The 23,782-nt window shown below is 36.6% G+C and overlaps 2 protein-coding genes across 3 annotated transcripts in view; one reads left to right on the forward strand and one right to left on the reverse strand.

The window, feature by feature from the left end:
- Window positions 1-3,786, reverse strand: part of LOC100371167 (protein transport protein Sec31A-like) — a 35,989-nt gene extending 32,203 nt beyond the window's left edge. For both annotated transcript variants that reach the window (XM_085493855.1, XM_085493854.1), the window contains exon 1: window positions 3,549-3,786. The gene's annotated coding sequence lies outside the window, so the exon portion shown is untranslated. The remainder of the gene's footprint in view (window positions 1-3,548) is intronic.
- A 13,957-nt stretch (window positions 3,787-17,743) lies between these two features.
- The window catches only part of LOC100371322 (protein FAM149A-like), a 55,561-nt gene continuing 49,522 nt past the window's right edge, over window positions 17,744-23,782 (forward strand). Inside the window, exon 1 of the mRNA XM_085494116.1 lies at window positions 17,744-18,199. Coding sequence (XP_085350242.1) covers window positions 18,159-18,199 — 41 coding nt within the window. The 5' untranslated portion in view covers window positions 17,744-18,158. The remainder of the gene's footprint in view (window positions 18,200-23,782) is intronic.

Consider the following 23,782-nt stretch of genomic DNA (forward strand, 5'->3'; position numbering starts at 1 on the left):
CCCATGCTCTACAAAATGCATGTAAAGCAGACCAAATATGCAACAACAGGCAGTTCCAATGAAATTAAGAACAGTTAAAAAGGGTTCGAAAAATTGATTTGGCGAAGAGACTGCTAGAAAGTTGTACCGACAGTTCAATGTGTTCAAAAATTGTAGTGTTGACAAAAACCACATTTAACGGCACGCTGAATATTGCAACATGAAAAATTTTCCAAAAAAACTGAAACAAAGACAGACAAGAACAATTAAACAGGCATTTTATGAAACTGGCGGAAAATGTTGAATACATTTTCAACAATTTCTACGGCGTCTACAAAAAAAGTGTTACGACTTTGAACAAAATGGCTGATACAGTGACGCGAAAGCAAAACAACAAAATTTACTCTAATAAGCCCCCAAATCGCACACAACCTTCATAAGTACGCACAGTAGTATACTAAAAATTCATTTGGTAGTATTTTTTATAATATAATGTATTTTAAAATAGCGACTTAGGGGTTAGAATTTTTGTCACTTTTCTACCGGGACCCAAGCTTACTCTCATGACAACAGTGAAAACGATAAATGACTATTCTCGATTCTGATTGTTTTCACAGTCACAAAGAGTACTCATCCGAAATGTACATGTGGTTCTTCGTGGAGCTTGTTCACTAAATGTGGATATTCTATCAAGCTTAAAATTTCAAATTTGCGGAACATCAAGTGATCGACACAAAAATGAAACAAAATGGTGAACCTTGAAATCTCAAGCAATAGAGGGTGTACACAGCGCGACACGCATCCTTGAAGGATTAGGCAGATTCACACTATCTAACAATGGAGTTTCCTGACCGTCTTTTTTAGTAACCGTGCATACATGTACTCATACAATTATGTAATTTCACGGTCATGAACAGACTATGTAATAACCTCAAATTCAGGTAAGGAGAATAATCAGATGGCAGTCATATACTGTAGAATACTTTATTTTTGCTTGGAATTTATTTTCACTATTTTCGCTGAAGGGATGATTCCGTGAAAATAAAATCCAGCGAATATACTTTTCTTTCTATATTTCACATTAAACTCACCAAAATCAGTGAAAATAAATTCGATACAAAATGCCTTTTCAGCATAAATAAATAAAATAATGTATTCCACAGTACATGTATTAATGGTACTAGTATATAATGTTATTAATACACGTGCAATGAACCACAAATACGCGATGCTATGACCTTTGTTTGTCCTGTTTTTACATTCAATTTCATGCATAACGCAGGATCTCGCACTGAACAAAAAACGGTCTATTGAGAGAGAACATATTTTCAAAGCCAAGATTTATAGAATTGTCTTAGCACATACAGACTGCAAGAATTATATTTCAAAGGGTACAAAGACAGCCCCAATGGGCATTAAGGAAACTATCTCCAACGCTTCTTTGACAGTCAAGCTCTGCCTAAAGCAGTATACATTATTTTAATAACTTAATTTTGTAACACACAAGTCCTGAATTATAATTATAAACACATTAGAATAGAAATCGAATGTCAAACTGGTATAATAAATACATCACAAAATTTGTTGCAAATTAAGTACCAAGATTACTTAATTTGCATCATTAATACTCATTTCTGAACATGAACTGAATTGAAATAAACAAGGGACAATAGTAAAGGGCTTGTTGCTTGTAATTCACACTATGATAACAAAAGTACCGTATTTATTCTATTAGAAATGAACCTAAACCAAAAATTATGCAACATTTAATGCATGCTGGATTTAAGTTCTAATATAACACACGTTTTATTTAAGTTAAGCATATGCACTACAAATAAAGCAAATACAGCAAACCATACATGTATTTTCATGATGCCTGTTGGGACTTTAAATATGATACATGTATGTACATAACAATACATGTACATCAAACATATCTAAGACAGAAAATGAAATATTTTTAATTACATGTAAGCTTTTTTAACTGTCAGCAGGTCAGTGTTACAGTAAAAGTCAATGTGCCGAACATTGGCACAGCTGAATCAACAGTTTGAATTTTTTAGCAATTCCGTAAAAGCAGCTCATTAAATTATTGCCAAGTGGCTTAATGCCTAAACATAGATCTACATGTACATGTAGAAGGACAAAATCAACATCAGGGCAAATTGGGTAATTTGACACAATTTCATCCAAATCACCTAATACATGACCTCATAATGTAAACTACTGTAAAGGGGATAATTATTCACTGGGTTTTAATTTTGCTTATTTCGCTGACTGGAAAATGCGCTAAATTAAAACCCAGTGAATATGTAAAATTGAGCATAGAACACATTATCTACATGATAAAACCGTGAATTTAAAACACACTGAATATGCCTGAAATAGTGAATAAGCGAAATTTAAACCCAGTGAAAATTAGTCATTTTACAGTAGCTATACGTGTTTCTAAATGCATGCATATTTACAATGGATCATCATAGTCATTTGAATAAGAATTGTAACTATCAATTTCAAAACAACTTGGATACCAGTTAATTCAATTACTGTAGAATACTTGATTTTCGTTTGGAATTTATTTTCACTATTTTCGCTAAAGGGATGATTCCGTGAAAATAAAATCAAGCGAATATACTTTTTTTCCTATATTTCACATTTAACTCATCAAAAATCAGTAAAAATAAATTCCATACAAAACGCCCAAAAAGCCTTTTCAGCGAAAATTAATTCCAGCGAAATTAAAATATTCCACAGTATACTATCCGTTCCTTTTGTACAAAATGTACTTTCAGCCGTAATGCTAATTTCAATCCTCCCCTACTGTCCAGCGCTCGCCAATTTAATATGTATGCCCCTCTTACGGCCACTTATAGTTATTTAGAAGGGGCATATACGAATGAATTGGAAGGCTGGGACTGAGGGTTAAAGTTAAGGTTAGGGGTACAGAAAGAACTTTTTCCATCTCTTCCAAAAAAAATTCTACAGAATAGGTGGACAAATTTAAACAAAGAATTATGTAAAGATGCATTTTCAGACCACTGCTCAGATCAATGCAGCATTTCAGTAAAACATTGTGTTGTTGAGACACCAAACAAGTCCATTATTTGATGGTGAAATCCATTCAATCTTTCTTGCATGTTTTATATGAATTATAATGAAGGTGGGTTTCAGTCAATTCGTTACTAGAGTTGAGTTGATCATTCTTTCTTATCTGAGATTATTCTTAGACATTTGCTTTGGCCGTGATAGAATGTCAATGCAAGATAATGCGCCAGGCAATATAAGTATTTATAAATAATTCCTCCAACAAAAAAGTCAATCATCGTCCAGATACGCAAGAAAATGAAAGTTGACTCACATTGAGCAGCACGTGACCCTAGATCGTTAATAATTATTAAACGCATATCAAAAATGAGTTAAGAATTATAATTTTTTGACTGTGCTTAACAGGCGACAACATATCATAAAATATCATTAATACTACTTTGTGTTCACTCGTTCTGTGTTGATTCAAGTCCGCCATATTGGAAATGCACTTCCTGGCAAAAATAAAACACCGGTATACTCACAGTGTACTCGGGAATCCAAAATGCACCTCCACTCTAAAATAATGTACTGGCTTCCGAATTAAACTTATAACCAACCGACTACAATCGGATAAGACGATCTGTGTTTACGTGGCCAATAATGACAGATAACCAAGAAATCCACGTCAACCTTACCCCTCAAGACCAATCAACGTGGCGTTCCCATAAGACATTGCGTTGTGAAAAACTGGGCATGCGCATGATTTCAATCTTTTTGGAGGAAAGAAGGCAATTCACAGAAAACAACCTTCGAGCCGACCGCCCTCAACGAAACACTGCGATGAAACGTTTGTTTTCGTATACGCACGATTACTAAAAACAACTCCCGCTATATGTATATATATCGCAGAGGATTTACGCACAACTTTACGCAATAGAAATAACAATTAATATTACACGTATGGACCCGGTTTATGTTTAAACAATTTTTCATTGCTTACATGACATGGATGAATATTCACATGTATCGTATACAACTTAGCGCCACTTGGTGGAATCACCATCTTGAATATTCAAGTTATATTTTAACAGCTTGCTGTCGTGGACGAAACCATGAGAGTGAACGATACGAATCCCACACTACTTAAGTTTGTTACATTACATTTTATTTAGACATCCATAAGTTTGTTTTACTTCGACCAATATCATTACAAAATACATTTATTAGAAATGATGCCCAATATTGTGGTGTACAACTTATGTCGCGGCGAGATACAAACCATAGACGTGTTTGTTGATCAAGTTGAATTGCCTAATTAGATATCAGAATGTTCACTATATTATTTCACATTTGCTGTGTATTATTTATATGAAGTTGTGATGATTTGATGTGTAGTTTGTGTATTTAATTCATTCTAATAATTCTATAGTTATAAGAGTTTATAGGATTTTCCACAGCTGATTGTCTAATTCTCAAAGTTAATCTATTATTACGATCATTGATAGGCTCTCCTATTGACCTATCACACATCTAGGTCACAGGTCACGGGAAACAATGTATCCGTGTTCTATCGTTGAATAAACGTCAATTTGGTGTTTACTAGTAATGAACTGAATTTTGTGACTAGCTTTCTGAGTAGCTATACTAAACAAACCAATTTCCCACAGCCACAGCTTATATCGCATTTTATCGGAGCCCAGAAATGACTGCAGTCCATTTAAAAGGTATTATCTTTAAAGAACGCTAGTCGTCACGCAGCGCGTGTTAACAAACAATATATTTCACACGTGTTGTATACGTCGCTATGAGTCCCATATCGAACAGGATGTGGCGTGACGACCACCGCCCTTTTCTTTTTAACATCAATGAAGGTTACTATGCTGTAAAAACCAAACCCTCGATTTCAGCCTGAGTGGAACACATTTTAAAACGGGTCAAAAAAATGACACTTCTTTCATTGAAAAATGCTGTGTTTAGTACTTTATTTACATAGCTGCATGTGGTTTACATAATAAATACGGTCTTCAGATTTTTAGGGTCTATGCAATGTGTAAAGCAGTTGCAATTGGAATTCACGCAACTATTTCATTGTTGTTGTTTTTTTTACTGAATTATGACATTGTAAAGTCATGTTACTATCCGTACAACATTTATTATAACGCAAAACAAAACGGCATTTTCTTTTCATACGGCCACAGTATAGTAACGTAGAAGTTTAATATGTCGCGTGTATTCCTGGAAAACATAATAAACAATGACCATGGACTAAAAGAAGATTACCGTATGAGCCGAGTAGCGTTGACTTTTATCGTAAAGGTGATTTCGTTCAGCCATGGTTCAGTCTACGCCACTACCCAATTCTCATTTACTCCCACAAAATAAAAATAATAAAAGTTTGAAACGTAGCTGCTACTTCTTCCTCGAAACACCTTGAAACTCCTAATTCGGGAAAACACTTCCCCATTGCATTCTTCATAAGAAATGAAGGTATATTTTTACTGCACTAAAACCGCCCTGCTGGTCGACTGCACGTCGTGTTATTTCAGTGTCTTTGCCATTGTTTTGGGTCACTGCGAAATATTGAAGTGAACTATAATTTCAGGGCAAAATAACTGAAGAAAACCTTCAGCAAGTCGAAAAACACAACTTTCTAGCGTTGCTACGCGCTATAGGGCACGATTTACGTTTCAATGTTGTTGAGCGCGGTCTCAATGATGATCTCAAAGCACTATGCAAAACTGGGGTTGGTTAATTCCAACTTGAAATCGGAAGATTCCATTATCATAGCAACGAGTATTAGTCTTAGTTGCAGGGTCAAAGGTTGTGAAATAAGGAGCAAATACCATCATTTAACTTACAACATTAAATAAATTGATCCTTCGACCTACCGACGAGTAATGTTTGAGTTCCGAAAAACTCATGTCACTTCTTGGACGACATGATCGGTGCCGACCTGTGACGTCAATGAAAGAAGACGCGCTTGTGCATATTCGTAATATCGTATTCAATCGTTTTTTATGCAAAGAAATACAGGCAAACTCGCTATAATACAGTTAATACTTACACATCTGTTAGTGCATTATTATCAATGAAAAGTGTACAGTTCACAGTATTCAAATTTTGTAACTCGTGGGAAACGTGTAAAGTCCCGAGAAATGTTTGAGAAGTTACTGGCAGATAATCTGTAATACAACGTGGAGGTCTATGAAGTACATGTAAAGTTGATAACGCTATGTGCAAAGTCTGTAATGTTATAATTTGGGGGTGCACAACATTGCTAAATTGCAACATTGGTAAAGTTGCCTGCAAAGTCTGTGATACGATGATGACATTCCAAAAAAGTTTCATACAAAGTTGAAATAAATAGGTGAAAACCAGTAAAAAACTGCATGTAAAGTCACATGATATATTGGTAAAATTGCCTGCAAAGTCCGTGATATGACGTGGGAAGTCAGTGAAACTGCTTTATATGTTGGCAATGGTACGTGCAAATCTATAATGCCAAATGGGAAGTCTGAAAAATCACATACAAAGTTGGTAAAGTGGCCGACAATGTTGGTAAAGCTGCCTGCAAAGTCTGTAATACGGCGCAGTCCGTGAAACTGCATGCACAAACGTGGTAATGGTACGTGGAAAGTCTGTTAAGCTACGTGGGACTTATGTAAATTCGCAGACAATGTTTGTAAAGTTGACGGCATAGTCTTTAGACGTGTGAAATCCATGAAGCTGCATGCAAAATTGCTAATGTTACGTGCATAGTCGAAAGTTGTATGCAAATTTCATAACGGTACGTAAACACCTGTAATACTGCATGGGAAGTGTGTAGAGTCGCGTGCAAATTTTGTAACGTTGCCTACAAAGTCACTAATATATGCGGGTAGTCCGTAAATTTACATGTAAGTTAGTAATGGTAAGTGAAAAGCCTGTAATTCTGCGTGGGAAATGTGTAAAGTCCCGTGCAAAGTTGTCTTCAAAGAGTGTATTATCACGTAAGAATTCCGCAAAATTGCATGCAAAGTTCGTGACAGTATGTGAGAAGCTTGTGATACTGAGTGGGAACTTTTTAAAGTCGTGTGCACTGTTGGTAAAATTGTTTGCAAAGTCTGTAATACGACATAGGAAGTCCGTGAAGTTGTATGCACAATTGGTAAAGATGCGTGCAAAGACTTTAATGCGGCGTGGGATGTGAGTCGCGAGCAAAAATGATAAATTTGTATGTAATAGGGCATGCATGGTTGGTAAAGATATGGAAAATCCTGCAATTCTGCTTGGGAATTGTGTAACGTCGCATGAAATGTTGGTAAACTTGCCTGTAAAGTCTGTAATACGAAGTCTGTGAGGCATATGCAATGTTGGTAAAGGTACATTCTAAGCCCGTAATGCTACGTGGAAAGTCCGTGAAGCTGCCTGTAAAGTCTTTAATACGAAGTCTGTGAGGCATATGTAATGTTGGTAAAGGTACATTCTAAGCCCGTAATGCTACGTGGAAAGTCCGTGAAGCTGCCTGTAAAGTCTGTAATAAGAAGTCTGTGAGGCATATGTAATGTTGGTAAAGGTACATTCTAAGCCTGTAATGCTACGTGGAAATTCCGTGAAGCTGCCTGTAAAGTCTGTAATAAGAAGTCTGTGAGGCATATGCAATGTTGGTAAAGGTACATTCTGAGCCCGTAATGCTACGTGGAAAGTCCGTGAAGCTGCCTGTAAAGTCTGTAATAAGAAGTCTGTGAGGCATATGTAATGTTGGTAAAGGTACATTCTAAGCCCGTAATGCTACGTGGAAAGTCCGTGAAGCTGCCTGTAAAGTCTGTAATAAGAAGTCTGTGAGGCATATGTAATGTTGGTAAAGGTACATTCTAAGCCCGTAATGCTACGTGGAAAGTCCGTGAAGCTGCCTGTAAAGTCTGTAATAAGAAGTCTGTGAGGCATATGTAATGTTGGTAAAGGTACATTCTAAGCCCGTAATGCTACGTGGAAAGTCCGTGAAGCTGCCTGTAAAGTCTGTAATACGAAGTCTGTGAGGCATATGCAATGTTGGTAAAGGTACATTCTGAGCCCGTAATGCTACGTGGAAAGTCCGTGAAGCTGCCTGTAAAGTCTTTAATACGAAGTCTGTGGGGCATATGTAATGTTGGTAAAGGTACATTCTAAGCCCGTAATGCTACGTGGAAAGTCCGTGAAGCTGCCTGTAAAGTCTGTAATACGAAGTCTGTGAGGCATATGCAATGTTGGTAAAGGTACATTCTGAGCCCGTAATGCTACGTGGAAAGTCCGTGAAGCTGCCTGTAAAGTCTGTAATACGAAGTCTGTGAGGCATATGCAATGTTGGTAAAGGTACATTCTGAGCCCGTAATGCTACGTGGAAAGTCCGTGAAGCTGCCAGTAAAGTCTTTAATACGAAGTCTGTGAGGCATATGTAATGTTGGTAAAGGTACATTCTGAGCCCGTAATGCTACGTGGAAAGTCCGTGAAGCTGCCTGTAAAGTCTTTAATACGAAGTCTGTGAGGCATATGTAATGTTGGTAAAGGTACATTCTAAGCCCGTAATGCTACGTGGAAAGTCCGTGAAGCTGCCTGTAAAGTCTGTAATAAGAAGTCTGTGAGGCATATGTAATGTTGGTAAAGGTACATTCTAAGCCTGTAATGCTACATGGAAAGTCCGTGAAGCTGCCTGTAAAGTCTGTAATACGAAGTCTGTGAGGCATATGTAATGTTGGTAAAGGTACATTCTGAGCCCGTAATGCTACGTGGAAAGTCCGTGAAGCTGCCTGTAAAGTCTGTAATAAGAAGTCTGTGAGGCATATGTAATGTTGGTAAAGGTACATTCTAAGCCCGTAATGCTACGTGGAAAGTCCGTGAAGCTGCCTGTAAAGTCTGTAATAAGAAGTCTGTGAGGCATATGTAATGTTGGTAAAGGTACATTCTAAGCCCGTAATGCTACGTGGAAAGTCCGTGAAGCTGCCTGTAAAGTCTGTAATACGAAGTCTGTGAGGCATATGTAATGTTGCTAAAGGTACATTCTGAGCCCGTAATGCTACGTGGAAAGTCCGTGAAGCTGCCTGTAAAGTCTGTAATACGAAGTCTGTGAGGCATATGTAATGTTGGTAAAGGTACATTCTAAGCCCGTAATGCTACGTGGAAAGTCCGTGAAGCTGCCTGTAAAGTCTGTAATAAGAAGTCTGTGAGGCATATGTAATGTTGGTAAAGGTACATTCTAAGCCCGTAATGCTACGTGGAAAGTCCGTGAAGCTGCCTGTAAAGTCTGTAATAAGAAGTCTGTGAGGCATATGTAATGTTGGTAAAGGTACATTCTAAGCCTGTAATGCTACGTGGAAAGTCCGTGAAGCTGCCTGTAAAGTCTGTAATAAGAAGTCTGTGAGGCATATGTAATGTTGGTAAAGGTACATTCTAAGCCCGTAATGCTACGTGGAAAGTCCGTGAAGCTGCCTGTAAAGTCTGTAATAAGAAGTCTATGAGGCATATGTAATGTTGGTAAAGGTACATTCTAAGCCCGTAATGCTACGTGGAAAGTCCGTGAAGCTGCCTGTAAAGTCTGTAATACGAAGTCTGTGAGGCATATGTAATGTTGGTAAAGGTACATTCTAAGCCCGTAATGCTACGTGGAAAGTCCGTGAAGCTGCCTGTAAAGTCTGTAATAAGAAGTCTGTGAGGCATATGCAATGTTGGTAAAGGTACATTCTGAGCCCGTAATGCTACGTGGAAAGTCCGTGAAGCTGCCTGTAAAGTCTGTAATAAGAAGTCTGTGAGGCATATGTAATGTTGGTAAAGGTACATTCTAAGCCCGTAATGCTACGTGGAAAGTCCGTGAAGCTGCCTGTAAAGTCTGTAATAAGAAGTCTATGAGGCATATGTAATGTTGGTAAAGGTACATTCTAAGCCCGTAATGCTACGTGGAAAGTCCGTGAAGCTGCCTGTAAAGTCTGTAATACGAAGTCTGTGAGGCATATGTAATGTTGGTAAAGGTACATTCTAAGCCCGTAATGCTACGTGGAAAGTCCGTGAAGCTGCCTGTAAAGTCTGTAATAAGAAGTCTGTGAGGCATATGCAATGTTGGTAAAGGTACATTCTGAGCCCGTAATGCTACGTGGAAAGTCCGTGAAGCTGCCTGTAAAGTCTGTAATAAGAAGTCTGTGAGGCATATGTAATGTTGGTAAAGGTACATTCTAAGCCCGTAATGCTACGTGGAAAGTCCGTGAAGCTGCCTGTAAAGTCTGTAATAAGAAGTCTGTGAGGCATATGTAATGTTGGTAAAGGTACATTCTAAGCCCGTAATGCTACGTGGAAAGTCCGTGAAGCTGCCTGTAAAGTCTGTAATAAGAAGTCTGTGAGGCATATGTAATGTTGGTAAAGGTACATTCTAAGCCTGTAATGCTACGTGGAAAGTCCGTGAAGCTGCCTGTAAAGTCTGTAATAAGAAGTCTGTGAGGCATATGTAATGTTGGTAAAGGTACATTCTAAGTCTGTAATGCTACGTGGAAAGTCCGTGAAGCTGCATGCAAAGTTTGTAATTACGGCGCGAGCAAAGTCTGTAATGCGGTTTACAATTTCGGTAAAGTTGTCTGAAAAGTCTGTAATACGACTTGGGACGTTTGTAAAGTTGCATGCAAAGTTGGTTACAATATGTGCAAATCCTTACGCTGTGTGGGAGGCGTGTAAAATCTCGTGCACAGTTGGCTCAAAAGTCTGTAATATGTCATGGGTCTGTGTGGCGCTGCATGTAAAGTTGTTAACGGTGCGTGCGAAGACTTTAATGATACACGTGTCGCGTGCGGTGTTGGTAAAGTTGTCTGCAAAGTCAATTTGTATGCAAGTTGGTAAGTTCCTAGTAACGTTGAACGCGAGATAAGGGCAAAGTTAATAAAATTGCCAACAAATTCTGTAATACGATTTGAAATGTCCGTGAGGTTGCGTGCAAAGTTGGTAATGGTATGTTCAAAATCTGTAATGATGCGTGGGGAGTGTGTGAAGTTGCGTGCAAAATTGATAAATTTGTCAATCCGTAATACTATGTGGATACTAGTCCGTAAAGTTGCATGCTAAGTTGGTAACGTTACGGAAAAGCCTGTAATTCTGCGTAGGAATTGTCGCGTGCAATGTAAAGTTGCCTGTAAAGTTAGTAATACAAAGCTGGAAGTCTGTAAGGCTCATGTGATGTAGGTAACAATTCATTCTAAGCCTGTAAAGCTTCGCCTGAAGTGTGTAAAATCGCGTACAGCGTTGGTAAAGTTACCAGTCAAATTTCTAATACGAGATGGCACATTCAAAATTGGTAACAGTACATTCAAAGTTTACAATGCTACGTCGGAAGTGTATAAAATCGCGTGCAATGTTGGTAAAGTTGCCTGCAAAGACTGTAATGTGACGTGGGAAGTCCGTGAAGCTGCCTGTAAAGTCTGTAATAAGAAGTCTATGAGGCATATGTAATGTTGGTAAAGGTACATTCTAAGCCCGTAATGCTACGTGGAAAGTCCGTGAAGCTGCCTGTAAAGTCTGTAATACGAAGTCTGTGAGGCATATGTAATGTTGGTAAAGGTACATTCTAAGCCCGTAATGCTACGTGGAAAGTCCGTGAAGCTGCCTGTAAAGTCTGTAATAAGAAGTCTGTGAGGCATATGCAATGTTGGTAAAGGTACATTCTGAGCCCGTAATGCTACGTGGAAAGTCCGTGAAGCTGCCTGTAAAGTCTGTAATAAGAAGTCTGTGAGGCATATGTAATGTTGGTAAAGGTACATTCTAAGCCCGTAATGCTACGTGGAAAGTCCGTGAAGCTGCCTGTAAAGTCTGTAATAAGAAGTCTGTGAGGCATATGTAATGTTGGTAAAGGTACATTCTAAGCCCGTAATGCTACGTGGAAAGTCCGTGAAGCTGCCTGTAAAGTCTGTAATAAGAAGTCTGTGAGGCATATGTAATGTTGGTAAAGGTACATTCTAAGCCTGTAATGCTACGTGGAAAGTCCGTGAAGCTGCCTGTAAAGTCTGTAATAAGAAGTCTGTGAGGCATATGTAATGTTGGTAAAGGTACATTCTAAGTCTGTAATGCTACGTGGAAAGTCCGTGAAGCTGCATGCAAAGTTTGTAATTACGGCGCGAGCAAAGTCTGTAATGCGGTTTACAATTTCGGTAAAGTTGTCTGAAAAGTCTGTAATACGACTTGGGACGTTTGTAAAGTTGCATGCAAAGTTGGTTACAATATGTGCAAATCCTTACGCTGTGTGGGAGGCGTGTAAAATCTCGTGCACAGTTGGCTCAAAAGTCTGTAATATGTCATGGGTCTGTGTGGCGCTGCATGTAAAGTTGTTAACGGTGCGTGCGAAGACTTTAATGATACACGTGTCGCGTGCGGTGTTGGTAAAGTTGTCTGCAAAGTCAATTTGTATGCAAGTTGGTAAGTTCCTAGTAACGTTGAACGCGAGATAAGGGCAAAGTTAATAAAATTGCCAACAAATTCTGTAATACGATTTGAAATGTCCGTGAGGTTGCGTGCAAAGTTGGTAATGGTATGTTCAAAATCTGTAATGATGCGTGGGGAGTGTGTGAAGTTGCGTGCAAAATTGATAAATTTGTCAATCCGTAATACTATGTGGATACTAGTCCGTAAAGTTGCATGCTAAGTTGGTAACGTTACGGAAAAGCCTGTAATTCTGCGTAGGAATTGTCGCGTGCAATGTAAAGTTGCCTGTAAAGTTAGTAATACAAAGCTGGAAGTCTGTAAGGCTCATGTGATGTAGGTAACAATTCATTCTAAGCCTGTAAAGCTTCGCCTGAAGTGTGTAAAATCGCGTACAGCGTTGGTAAAGTTACCAGTCAAATTTCTAATACGAGATGGCACATTCAAAATTGGTAACAGTACATTCAAAGTTTACAATGCTACGTCGGAAGTGTATAAAATCGCGTGCAATGTTGGTAAAGTTGCCTGCAAAGACTGTAATGTGACGTGGGAAGTCTGTGATGCTGCATGCAACGTTGCTAACGGTACAGGTATTGTCTGCAATGATGCACGAGGAGTGTGTAAAGTCACATGACTCAGAGATATGCAAAGTTGGTCAAGTTTCCTGCCACCCTAAACGTTCTATAGAAATTTATCATACTTTAAGGCCTTTAGTTAGTCCTGTAATTTTTTGCACGAAATTTGTAATAGTAATTATTAAATGAAATATGCTATAAAATTTCCCGAACTTTTATTACGAGTACGCAATGCGTGAATGCAGTATATACTATATGTGTGCGTGAGCGTTGATCTATCGGAATGTGTGATTAGTGTTCTCATCCAATTTGCATAATATGAAATAGATAAGTAAACATATTGATGTTATGTGGTCTGTATAAAAGTGCCAAGACAATCTATGAAAGCAAGGAGACTTGAAAACAGGACATTCAGAGTAAATACAATCGTACAATGGAGGATATGGTGGACATTCACTATGTATGTTTCAAGCATAGACCTTCTATAAGGTCTTTGTTTCAAGTTATTAATGCTCATTGATTATGAAAGTTCTGTTTGTTTCTTAGTCCGCATTTCAGAACTTGTGCTCACATGGTCCAAGTGGAAAGTACACCCCCATGTGCATTTGTGATGTAATGCAGCATGTTGCCCCCTGGGATAAATCGGTAAATCAGGTCATTAGCACATTATCATTCTACTTGTATACTAGTATTAAGGAGCCACGTAACAAATACACGTTGTGACAACACACAGCCCGCAATGGGGCTACAGAAAAACCGCCTAAAACTCACTAAATTCGCGGCATAACTTCGTTGGAGTTCTCCTACTTGGCTGCTATGTAATGGAGAACCACCGACACCGAGGAGTTTCGGGCCGCAGGCGATTCCAAAGCCAGAAATTTGAGGACGAGTGAAGTTATAATACCATAGTTTAATATAGATAATCACCCCCCCCCCTTAAAGTTTAGAAGCGCCACGGGCCTGCGGACTGTTTTGTCTCGGTCTGGTTAGCCCTGCGTGTATGAACTTTACATGGAACGGACAGGCAACACCGGGACATCGTCTATTAGTTTACCCCACAGAGCTATACGTATAGATTTAAGGTCTGGTAATACAGTGGCGGTGGCACAGGAGGGAAGGGGCAGAGAGGCAGTTGTCCCCTCGAAAAAATATTTGGGGCCCTCCAAAATCAAGCTGAAACACTTTGTGTCAGCAAAATTTTCCCCTCAAAATGCAGGAAATAGCGTTTCAGAGGGTATAGATTTCAACAGAGGGTATAGATTGTACTAGGGACCCTCTAGTAAGTTTGGTGAGCAGACCCCCCATGGAAAATTTCGTGCCGCCTCTTCTGTAATAGTCCTCGGCGCAGCGGCATCCTAGTCGTACTCTATCATGGGTCGGAATAATCACCTGATAATTCACTTACGTAATGAATAGATGAAATAATACTAGTATTCTAATCTGCGGAAACGCAAACAATATTGTAGTGGTGAGGTTCAAAACACTTCTCCCAACCCCGTTAGTTCTAGAGCTGCGCCCTCAGCGGTGGTGGCAAAGATTCACACATTTTACACTCTACAATTGTGAACTTGAATAAATTACTGTTAAAAATTATTTGAACAAAAAACACAATATTCCTTAAAATTAATAGTCTGCGGGTACCAGGTGCAGTGGAGATTTCGAGGTTACTGTGATTTTGTACGTATAGTATGTAATTAAGGTTCCTCTCAAGTTCACATTACTAGTCAGACTGGTACTCGCACAAAGCGTGTTAGGTTCATCTCCATTCTCCATTTCCGACGGTAAGTCGAGTCGGTCCAGAAGGTCGACTCATCATCACTGTAGTTGGCACACATCGTAACTCTTCCTCTCATGTAAAGTAACGCACTTCTTCCATGACCCAGGCATCATTTTGAGTTGAAGACACGTAGTTTTCATCGCACTGTAGGTGAAGACATGATACTGGTCTATGGTATCATTGTTTCCAACACAGGCGCCTGGCCAATAAGGGTTGCAGTGTCCAGCGAGTTGATACTTTTTTCATCATATCGTGTTTTCTTCATCAATCTTATTTTTTACTGGAAACTATTTCCTTATTTACTGAACTGTGCACAGCGCCCTTGCGGGTTTCAGACGTCGAACACGAAGATACGAACAATGCAGCGTCCAATTGTAATTGAAGAAAAATTAGAAGAAATTTTGTAAATGTGATAATATATAATGATTGTAGGTATATTGTATATTGATACCTACTCATATATTGAAATTATGTTTACCTCAAGGTGTATCATCACTTCTATTCGGCAAATTGACATTCTTTTAGTGTTTTCATAAAGTAGTTTACTACGTACCGGTGCGTTTTATCGAAGGGGTGATCCTGTCCCGCCCAGGCTGCGTCACAACTCGATCAAATCCATGTAATGTGTGATTTTCAGTGTCTTCACGTATTATTTCTGTGATTTTTTTGGCTGGGCCGATTTTGTTCATACTTGGCAGACCGGTCATACCGCCACTCTACTAGTTGGGTGGTGAAATCGGAAAAACCATCGTTGCCATGACAACAGCCAAAAAACTAATTTTGAAACTATCGCTCCAAATGTATTACCTCCTACCAGTCTTGTAATATAGGGGTTCCAATGATCACGTTTTTTGTGTGGCTAAGTTGCACACCGACGAGCTCGAGAGATCACCAGCGCTGACATTGTTATTATGTGCCATGTTGAAAACTGTGCTGGTTGAAACTTTCACTGTGTCGCGCGACTAATACTGTATCAACGTAAGTCCCAACGCAGCTTTGAACTTTGAATAAACTGTAAATGCTGGATTCAATCAAAGAAAATACAATAGCAAAACGGTCGGAAATAGTAATAAATATAACTGTACAGGAAATTATGTGCTAGTAATAAAGTGAAGTGACTTCTGAAAACTGAAAACTTAATGCTCATGACGAACTTCGTATATAGGGCCCGATTATAGTTAAAAACCGACGTCAGCTTCGAGTTCATTTCCCACCACGGCAACAGCCGAAAAGACGTTTTTGTTTTATTTTTTGAGTGGAGCGGATTGCAATGTACCTGTTACTGTTACCTATTTCGTCGAAATACCTTGGAACTAATAACACGAGAAAAAACACTGCTTTGTAGATTGTTTTTTGGCATTTGTAGTTAAACAAAATATAATGTATATAATGTATAAAAGTATAATGCTATTAGCGTTCGGAGAAAGTTCTTTTCGTCTACTCGTTTGACAGAAATTCCCTGTTTCACTGTGACGTAAAACACGTTATAAACTATTAGGCTAGACATTAGGCGCCGTGTACTCAAACCATTACGTCTGTAAGAAGTTGAACTTTCTGCGTTCAGTCACGGTTTATGGCGTTGTATTCCTGCAAAAAGTAGAATACTAGTATGCCATTCAATTGTAAGTTATGCCATTTGACGCAACAACATGCAATTTTACGATGTGAGATTTGAGCACTTATATTGTAATTCCAAAATGCGTCATGCCATTACACATTGCGTCATGCTATTCATCTATGAGAGATTCGAGTATTTGTATTGTAATTCCACGATGCGTTATTCACACAAAACATACGTCAAACATCCGTGAAAATACTTTCTCATAGTATCTCAAAATTTCGTTTGGAAACATATGATAAAAAAAACTCATACGTAGTTACAAGACGGTTACTTGTGGTTGTTAGTCTAATGATTACGATTCATTTTTCATGAAAACATGGCTCCCTATGGAAATTGTTTTTAAACAAAACTTCTCATTTGTAAATCATTTCAGGCAGTTTTTCAAAATTAATATGTACAATTATTACAATGAATAATTTTGATAATTGTTTTTGCCCCTATTGGGTCAAATATCAGGAATGAAATTCAATAAACGTATTTCGAGTATAGCATCTTTGAATGTCAAATAATGTAATACACTGTACAGTCTCGGAATACGTTTGCCCGTCATTTACTACGTGGGATATCACAAAATTAAACGCTACCAAATACATGTGTAACAAAATAGTTGGACTGCCATATAATGTATTTATAACTCAACACATTTTTAATACTAAATATCAAAAGTGTTCGAAATACGAATATACTAGCATATTCAAGTGACGAGTCACACGCTACGCGCTACTTGGGACTCGTTTGGTCATCCTTCACCCGGCGTTTACAACGCGCAAGTCTGTGTTTTAATTTCATATACACTGGCGCCACCTACAGTTTGTAGGTGTAATTTTTTTGTTTTTTATTGAGCCCGTCACGTGAATGGAGAGAAAACTAGTAATCTTCTTCATAACAGATAATTTGTAGAAAATTGTGTCCGTGACGACGCTGTTATTTTTTAAATGTGAAAGTGTTTTTTTTTTGCGACTCGTTGTGTTGGTTATGTTAACTACTAATAAAAATGAGTATCTACATTATGTATTCCACAGGAAAATAAAAGAAAACTGTTCATAAAATGAATGAATACAGATCAAGGCAGTGAGGATTTCTCAGTCGCGTCTAAGGAAACTACTGCATATCAGTTTGTTAGCATATTGGAATGAATCAGTTTAAACTTAGGAGGTCTTTTGATACTGATTTTTCATATATTTACATTTTATAATAACAATTGTTGATTATCTTATTAAAAAAAGAGGTTGGTAAATGTTATCAAAATTGTGGAATTGCGTAGGGCGTAACTTTGAAGACATATTTTGCGACGACTCGTCCTATCCCTGTAATGACAAAGTTAAGGGGTCTGAATAGGCAGATCAACAGTTTGATGCATTGTGGGATTGGAATGTACTTCGCCATTTTGTTTACCGACGAAAGGGTTTACAGCTTAAAGTTATTGAATTGCAATCGCCACCTTGTGTTTTCTGTTTTAATATGTTGAACACGGATATCCCCGTTTCGCGTTAGATTCTTGCAGGGCCCACGCCGAAGATAGTGTGCTGGACATTAAAAAGCAACTGCCGACCGAACGCATTTCCGTCGCCATGGGTTCATTAAGGATCATGGTGGTATCTCATGTCTAAACGTAAACCCACTGGCAGTGAGCTCGTCTGAACGATATCGTTGTGTATTTTATATTAGTTATCTTGTTGATTGTCGATGTATACCCGTCGAATTATCTCAATGAAACCGGACGACGTTATAACGAACATTAAAAGCAGCTATACGGAGCAAAACTGTTGAAATTATGGCGGCGAAAGTGAGGAATAGGAACGTACTGATCGAAGTGTAAGTAATGTGTTCCTTTTATATGACAATTTATTTCACTGTGTTTACAACACTAAAACTACCATACTTTCATAACCATGACGTTAATGTGTATGTCGTGCTCATCGTTCTGTGTCCTAATTCGTTCGTAAATGTTGAAATGTGTGGTAATTAAAGTTCCTAAACACAATAGTCATTACGAAATCAAACGTTGACCTCATAAAACTGGGACACTAATTTGCCCGATATATTTGACCTCACACTATATGAAAACCAATATCTCGGGCAGGTAATTATAGTTTTATCACACACATTTCAAAGTTACAAGATACTTACTTTAATTAATAACAAGGTAAATTAAAATGTTGAATGAGTTGTTTTCAATGGTGACAATGACATCAACATATTTGTAAACAAACACTTGTGTTTCAAAACATTTGATGATGATAAAGGGTGAGTGAGTTTTTCACACATCTCCTATGACTATGTAAACATTGCATCATTTCATCCTTGCACAATGAACACAACCGCTCTTTCATTACATAATATTTTGCTACCGTCTAACTTCAACATTACCTGTTGAAATTGGACATGGAAGATAATAAAGAAGGAATATTCATTGGGTTTACTGTAGAATACTTTATTTTCGCTTGGAATTTATTTTCGCTATTTTCGCTGAAGGGATGATTCCGTGAAAATAAAATCCAGCGAATATACTTTTTTTCCTATATTTCACATTAAACTCATAAAAAATCAGTGAAAATAAATTCCATACAAAATGCTCAAAAAGCCTTTTCAGCAAAAATTAATTCCAGCGAAAATAAAGTATTCCACAGTATTTTTTAGCAATTTTTATGTCACAGGAATATTCATCAAGTTTTTAAAATCACTGGTTTATGGCGAAAACCATACATTCTATCATTAATTTCTGATTTTTCACTGGGTTTTAATTTAGTGCATTTAGCTATCAGCAAAGTAAACCCTAATTTCATATTAGTTTTATCTGAAATAAATATATTTAGTTTTTTCAGCGTTTGCAGTCACACAAGCATGGTGAAAAACTAAAAATATTTACTTTCAGATAAAACAGTAAAAAAGTCCTACTTAACAAGTCTGAAACAAGCTCTATACAGTAGTGTATGATCTGTACAGTGCTTTGTATATTCTTGTAGTTACTAAAAATAAATGCCACCATTTGAATTTAAAAAAAAAGTGAAGTCACCTGTTGATAACTACACATACTGTCACTTATAATTAATTGAATGAAGACAGTAGTGTCTTTTGAGTGTCTACTATAACACTGTACATGATATCATCCCACTTTGAAGCATTTTGCAATGACATTTTCCAAACTTAAGATTAACTGGTTTAGAATTAGTCTTTTCGAAGGCTGCATGGGAATCTGATTTTTTTTTCTTCATGATTGATTTCTCACAACGTTAACCTTTCATGGGGTTGAAACTGAGAATAAAAGTTACCTATCTGTAATCTGAGTAAATGTGCCTGTCCAAATCATTGTTCAAGGGCTTTTTCCTAATAAGTTTCATTTGCTTATGGAAGTTATTTTTCCTTCAAGTTCATGTTTATTTTTGCATGAGTAGGTTTTTTCGTAATATTTGCAACTTGTGGCTCTACATTTTGGCCAGTGTCTAGCTAGACTGACAACCATTATTTTTCTATCCACAAGGAGACACAATTAATGGTGTTTTCTGGACGGGGATTTGTTTGCTTGTTTGTTACGCAGCATAACACGGCTAGTTCATTTTGAAAATAGTTGTCCTAGGATTAGATCTGGTATTTTGTGTGCCTCAGGCTACTTTCAAATTGAACCCTGTTGCCATTCTGTGTTTGAATCTATGTTGTGTATGGTGATCCTAGAGAATCTTTTATTATGTGTTCCACTTTGTTCACTCCCTATTGTCAGTACGGTTGAACATTAATATTTAAAACCTGTGTCACCAGATGAGTAAAACAAGCCTGAAACTTCTTGTACTTGTATATTGTGAGCTAGCAATGTTCATAATTTGGTTAAAAAATGATTTAATAACGATTTTTCACTCATCATACCAGTGGCTGCATTTGAATAAAGAGTAAGTGAGAAAGCTGAATTGTACTAAAACTGTTATGAGCCAGCGGAGCTGTTTATATTACTGGTTGTTCTTCCATTGATGTAAATTTTTACATTTTCCTACTCCCTACAAATGTACCTTGGGTGGTTTCTCTCAGATTAATTCATTTTGTGGCGGTAATACTAATCTCCAATTTTAGTTAACATTTTTGTCAATTGTAGTAAATAAGAAATATTTCTGACATCTCTTAGAAAACGATCAGCTTGATTATTTTGGTATTTTATATGTGGGTTCTTTTGATGGATCACTGTCAGATTGATTTGGGTCATTTCTCTGTCAGAATAATTCATTGAGTGTCGATAACTTCAATTTTCTCATTTTAGTAAATATTCTTGTTACATTGAAAATCACTTGACTGAATGATTTGATATTTATTTCTCATTATGCATCCGAAACAGCTGAACTATATCAGTCATTAGACCGCTTTTCTATTTATCAGTGACTGGTGTGCAAGAACCGGTGTGTGTGTGTGTGTGTGTGTATGTTATACCAGTGATACATATACTTGTTAATGAAAACTGAGGACTGTGAGACCGTATTTAATTTCTCCTTGATACTTGTACTTTCCATGTCTCATTTCCATAATGTTGATAACCAAAGCAAGCTGACGTTCAAATTTGAGCTGATTACAAAAGAAAGAAACTGTAACCCAATTTGTGCGCTTTCATAAGATTACAAGTTGGAGAAGTGTTGACTTGTAGTGGGTGAACTTGGGTTTCTATCTAAGTGGTTTCATGATAACCAGACAGATGCTTTCATTGTTTTGTACTTCATATTCATGTTAAAGATGTGACTTAAAGTTGAACACTCATGAGATTATTCATAGAGCTTAATTTGGGTCTTGGGACTTTTTTGTGGCGTTTTTGCTAAATTTGCATTGCAGGGAAAAAATGCTTGCTGTAATTAAGAACAAATTTGAATCTTCGTGAATCCGAGTGCATTCTAAATCTATTCAAAACTGAAGTAAAAATGCATTGGACATGCTGAACAATATATTTCTCTTGATTAATGCAAATACAGACTGTAATATACTAGTATGTCACGTAATAGTAATAGTTTCAATAAAGCTGAATGTAATGTAACTTTAAAAATTTACGTTTTACAATTTTAGTATTTTTATAATTATTGAATGCATTATTGGATGGCTGCAACTAAATGATAGTATGAATTAATTCACAAACCATTCTTGTACAACTGTAGACATGTTTCACTTAGCTTGAGGTATACCAGCTTTCCAATTTGTGAAGTGTTACGCTGTGCTAGTACAGTAAATGGCAAGACTGAATGACAAAAAAAAAAATAGCGGTAACAAAGCGTGGTGGCTTTGGAAAGTAGTGTTTACATGTATGAAGGGGCGATTGTAAGAAACTCTGTCACTCAGTGGCCGTACAAGAAAAATGAGTTCGGTTTACATTGTAATCCACACCCTAATGCAAGGCTTTTGTTTTTTTTCTGTTGACTGGAGGGTCAAACATTGTATCACTAGCAACAGTGTAGTTACCGTTCTGGGATTCTTGTGGTTTCTCATTGAGATTGAAATCGATATTTGCATAGTTTTGCCGGTTAATGAACTTTCTACATATAGATTGGAAAAATCTTACATTTCTAACTGGAATTGAGGGCATTTATCTCAGCATGTTAATAGGACAGCGTGATGAAGAATGACTAAAAACAAAAATTGAATTATAACTCAAACTGAAATAGCTTCTCTTAAAAATATGATTCCCACTTTGCTAATTGATGAAAAATCACTTTCAGAACAAGATTAAAATAATAAAATGATACTGTTTTAGTTAAAAAATATGATATTTTAAAAGTAGATATCCTGTAATTTCAAGTGTACTGGATGCTCTTATTCCTTAGACAAACACATCCACTGATTTTCAATGAAAAATTATGTCTCCTAACTATTTAAAGAGGCTTGCTTAAATTAATTCATATTCTACAGTTAATCTCTCATTACCAATCCATTATATTATATTATATTATATTATATTATATTATATTATATTATATTATATTATATTATATTACTGTAAAATAATTAATTTTTGCTGAAATGAATTTTTATGTGTGTTATATGGAATTTACTTTCACTGATTTTTGGTGCGTTGAATGTAATATATAGGAAAAATGGTACATGGAAAATTAATTCCCAGCGAAAATAAAGTATTCTACAGTATATAATATAATATTATATTATATTATATTATATTATATTATATTATATTATATTATATTATATTATATTATATTATATTATATTATATTATATTATATTATATTATATTATATTATATTATCTTTTTCTTCGGTCAAATTAAGTAATATTTTAATGATTACATGTTTTGGTTAGAGCAAATATGATAATATATAAATGCGACCGAATGGTCATCATATTGTGCTTTTACAATCATACTGTAGTGATATTTGACAAAACCCAAATAGAAAAAAAATTCCATGACTTGAGGTTGATAAAACTAGAACACTGCCAAGACAGTCATACATTGTAAGTACACATTCTTTCCTGAAATTAAAAAAATTATGTAAACTAAGATTAAATTTATATTGAAACTTTTAACTTCATTGAGGTTGATAAAACACTAATACTCCAAGCCAGTCAGTGGTACATATGCCTTCCTGAAATTATAAAAAAAATTGCTATTGACACTTATAACTTTGAAGCGACCTGAAATTGATAAAAGACTAATACTCCAAGCCAAACTGTGGTACACATGCCTTTCTGAAATAAAAAAATTAATATAAACAAAATTTATATTGACACTTTTAGCTTGAAGCGACCTGAAATTGATAGAACACTGACACTCCAAGCAAAAATGGTACACACGCCTTCCTGAAATAAAACAATTAATATAAGAAAAAATTGATATTGACACTTTTAGCTTTGAAGCGACCTGAAATTGATAAAACACTGACACTCCAAGCCAGACTGTGGTACACACGCCTTCCTGAAATAAAAAAAAATATATAAACGAATAATAAATTTATGATGACACTTTTAATTTCAAAGTTCCACAGTCATAATGTGCACATAAAATACTTCTAATAGAAGGTGTAAATCTTTCTCGGCTATAATGTTTCTAAGATATCCTGCAATTGTTAAATAATTAATTTCAAAATTGGTCGTCACAACAGGTGCAATTCTTCACTATTTGGAAAGAGCTTATTAACAGAACTTTAATAAAAACAGCCTTCAGACTAATAATGTTTCAGTCGTAGGCATTCACTTGATAAACAATGCGCTGACAAAAGCCATTATCTTTACTATGTAATAGTATTGTTTTTCATTTCTTTTTCATTTTCTCCTCGCAGTTGGAGTAGTCAGAAAACCCATACAGTGGCTTAATTGAGTTCAGTAACCTCTTTTTGCCTACGTTCCAACTTTCAATCTAAATTTTCATTTGCAAATCTCGCTTTTTGTAGATGTAGACGATTTAACAGAATTGTAGGTGTG

This window comes from Saccoglossus kowalevskii, chromosome 19 (genome assembly GCF_978046115.1).
Source record: "Saccoglossus kowalevskii chromosome 19, keSacKowa6.1, whole genome shotgun sequence".
NCBI classification, from domain to species: Eukaryota; Metazoa; Hemichordata; class Enteropneusta; family Harrimaniidae; genus Saccoglossus; species Saccoglossus kowalevskii.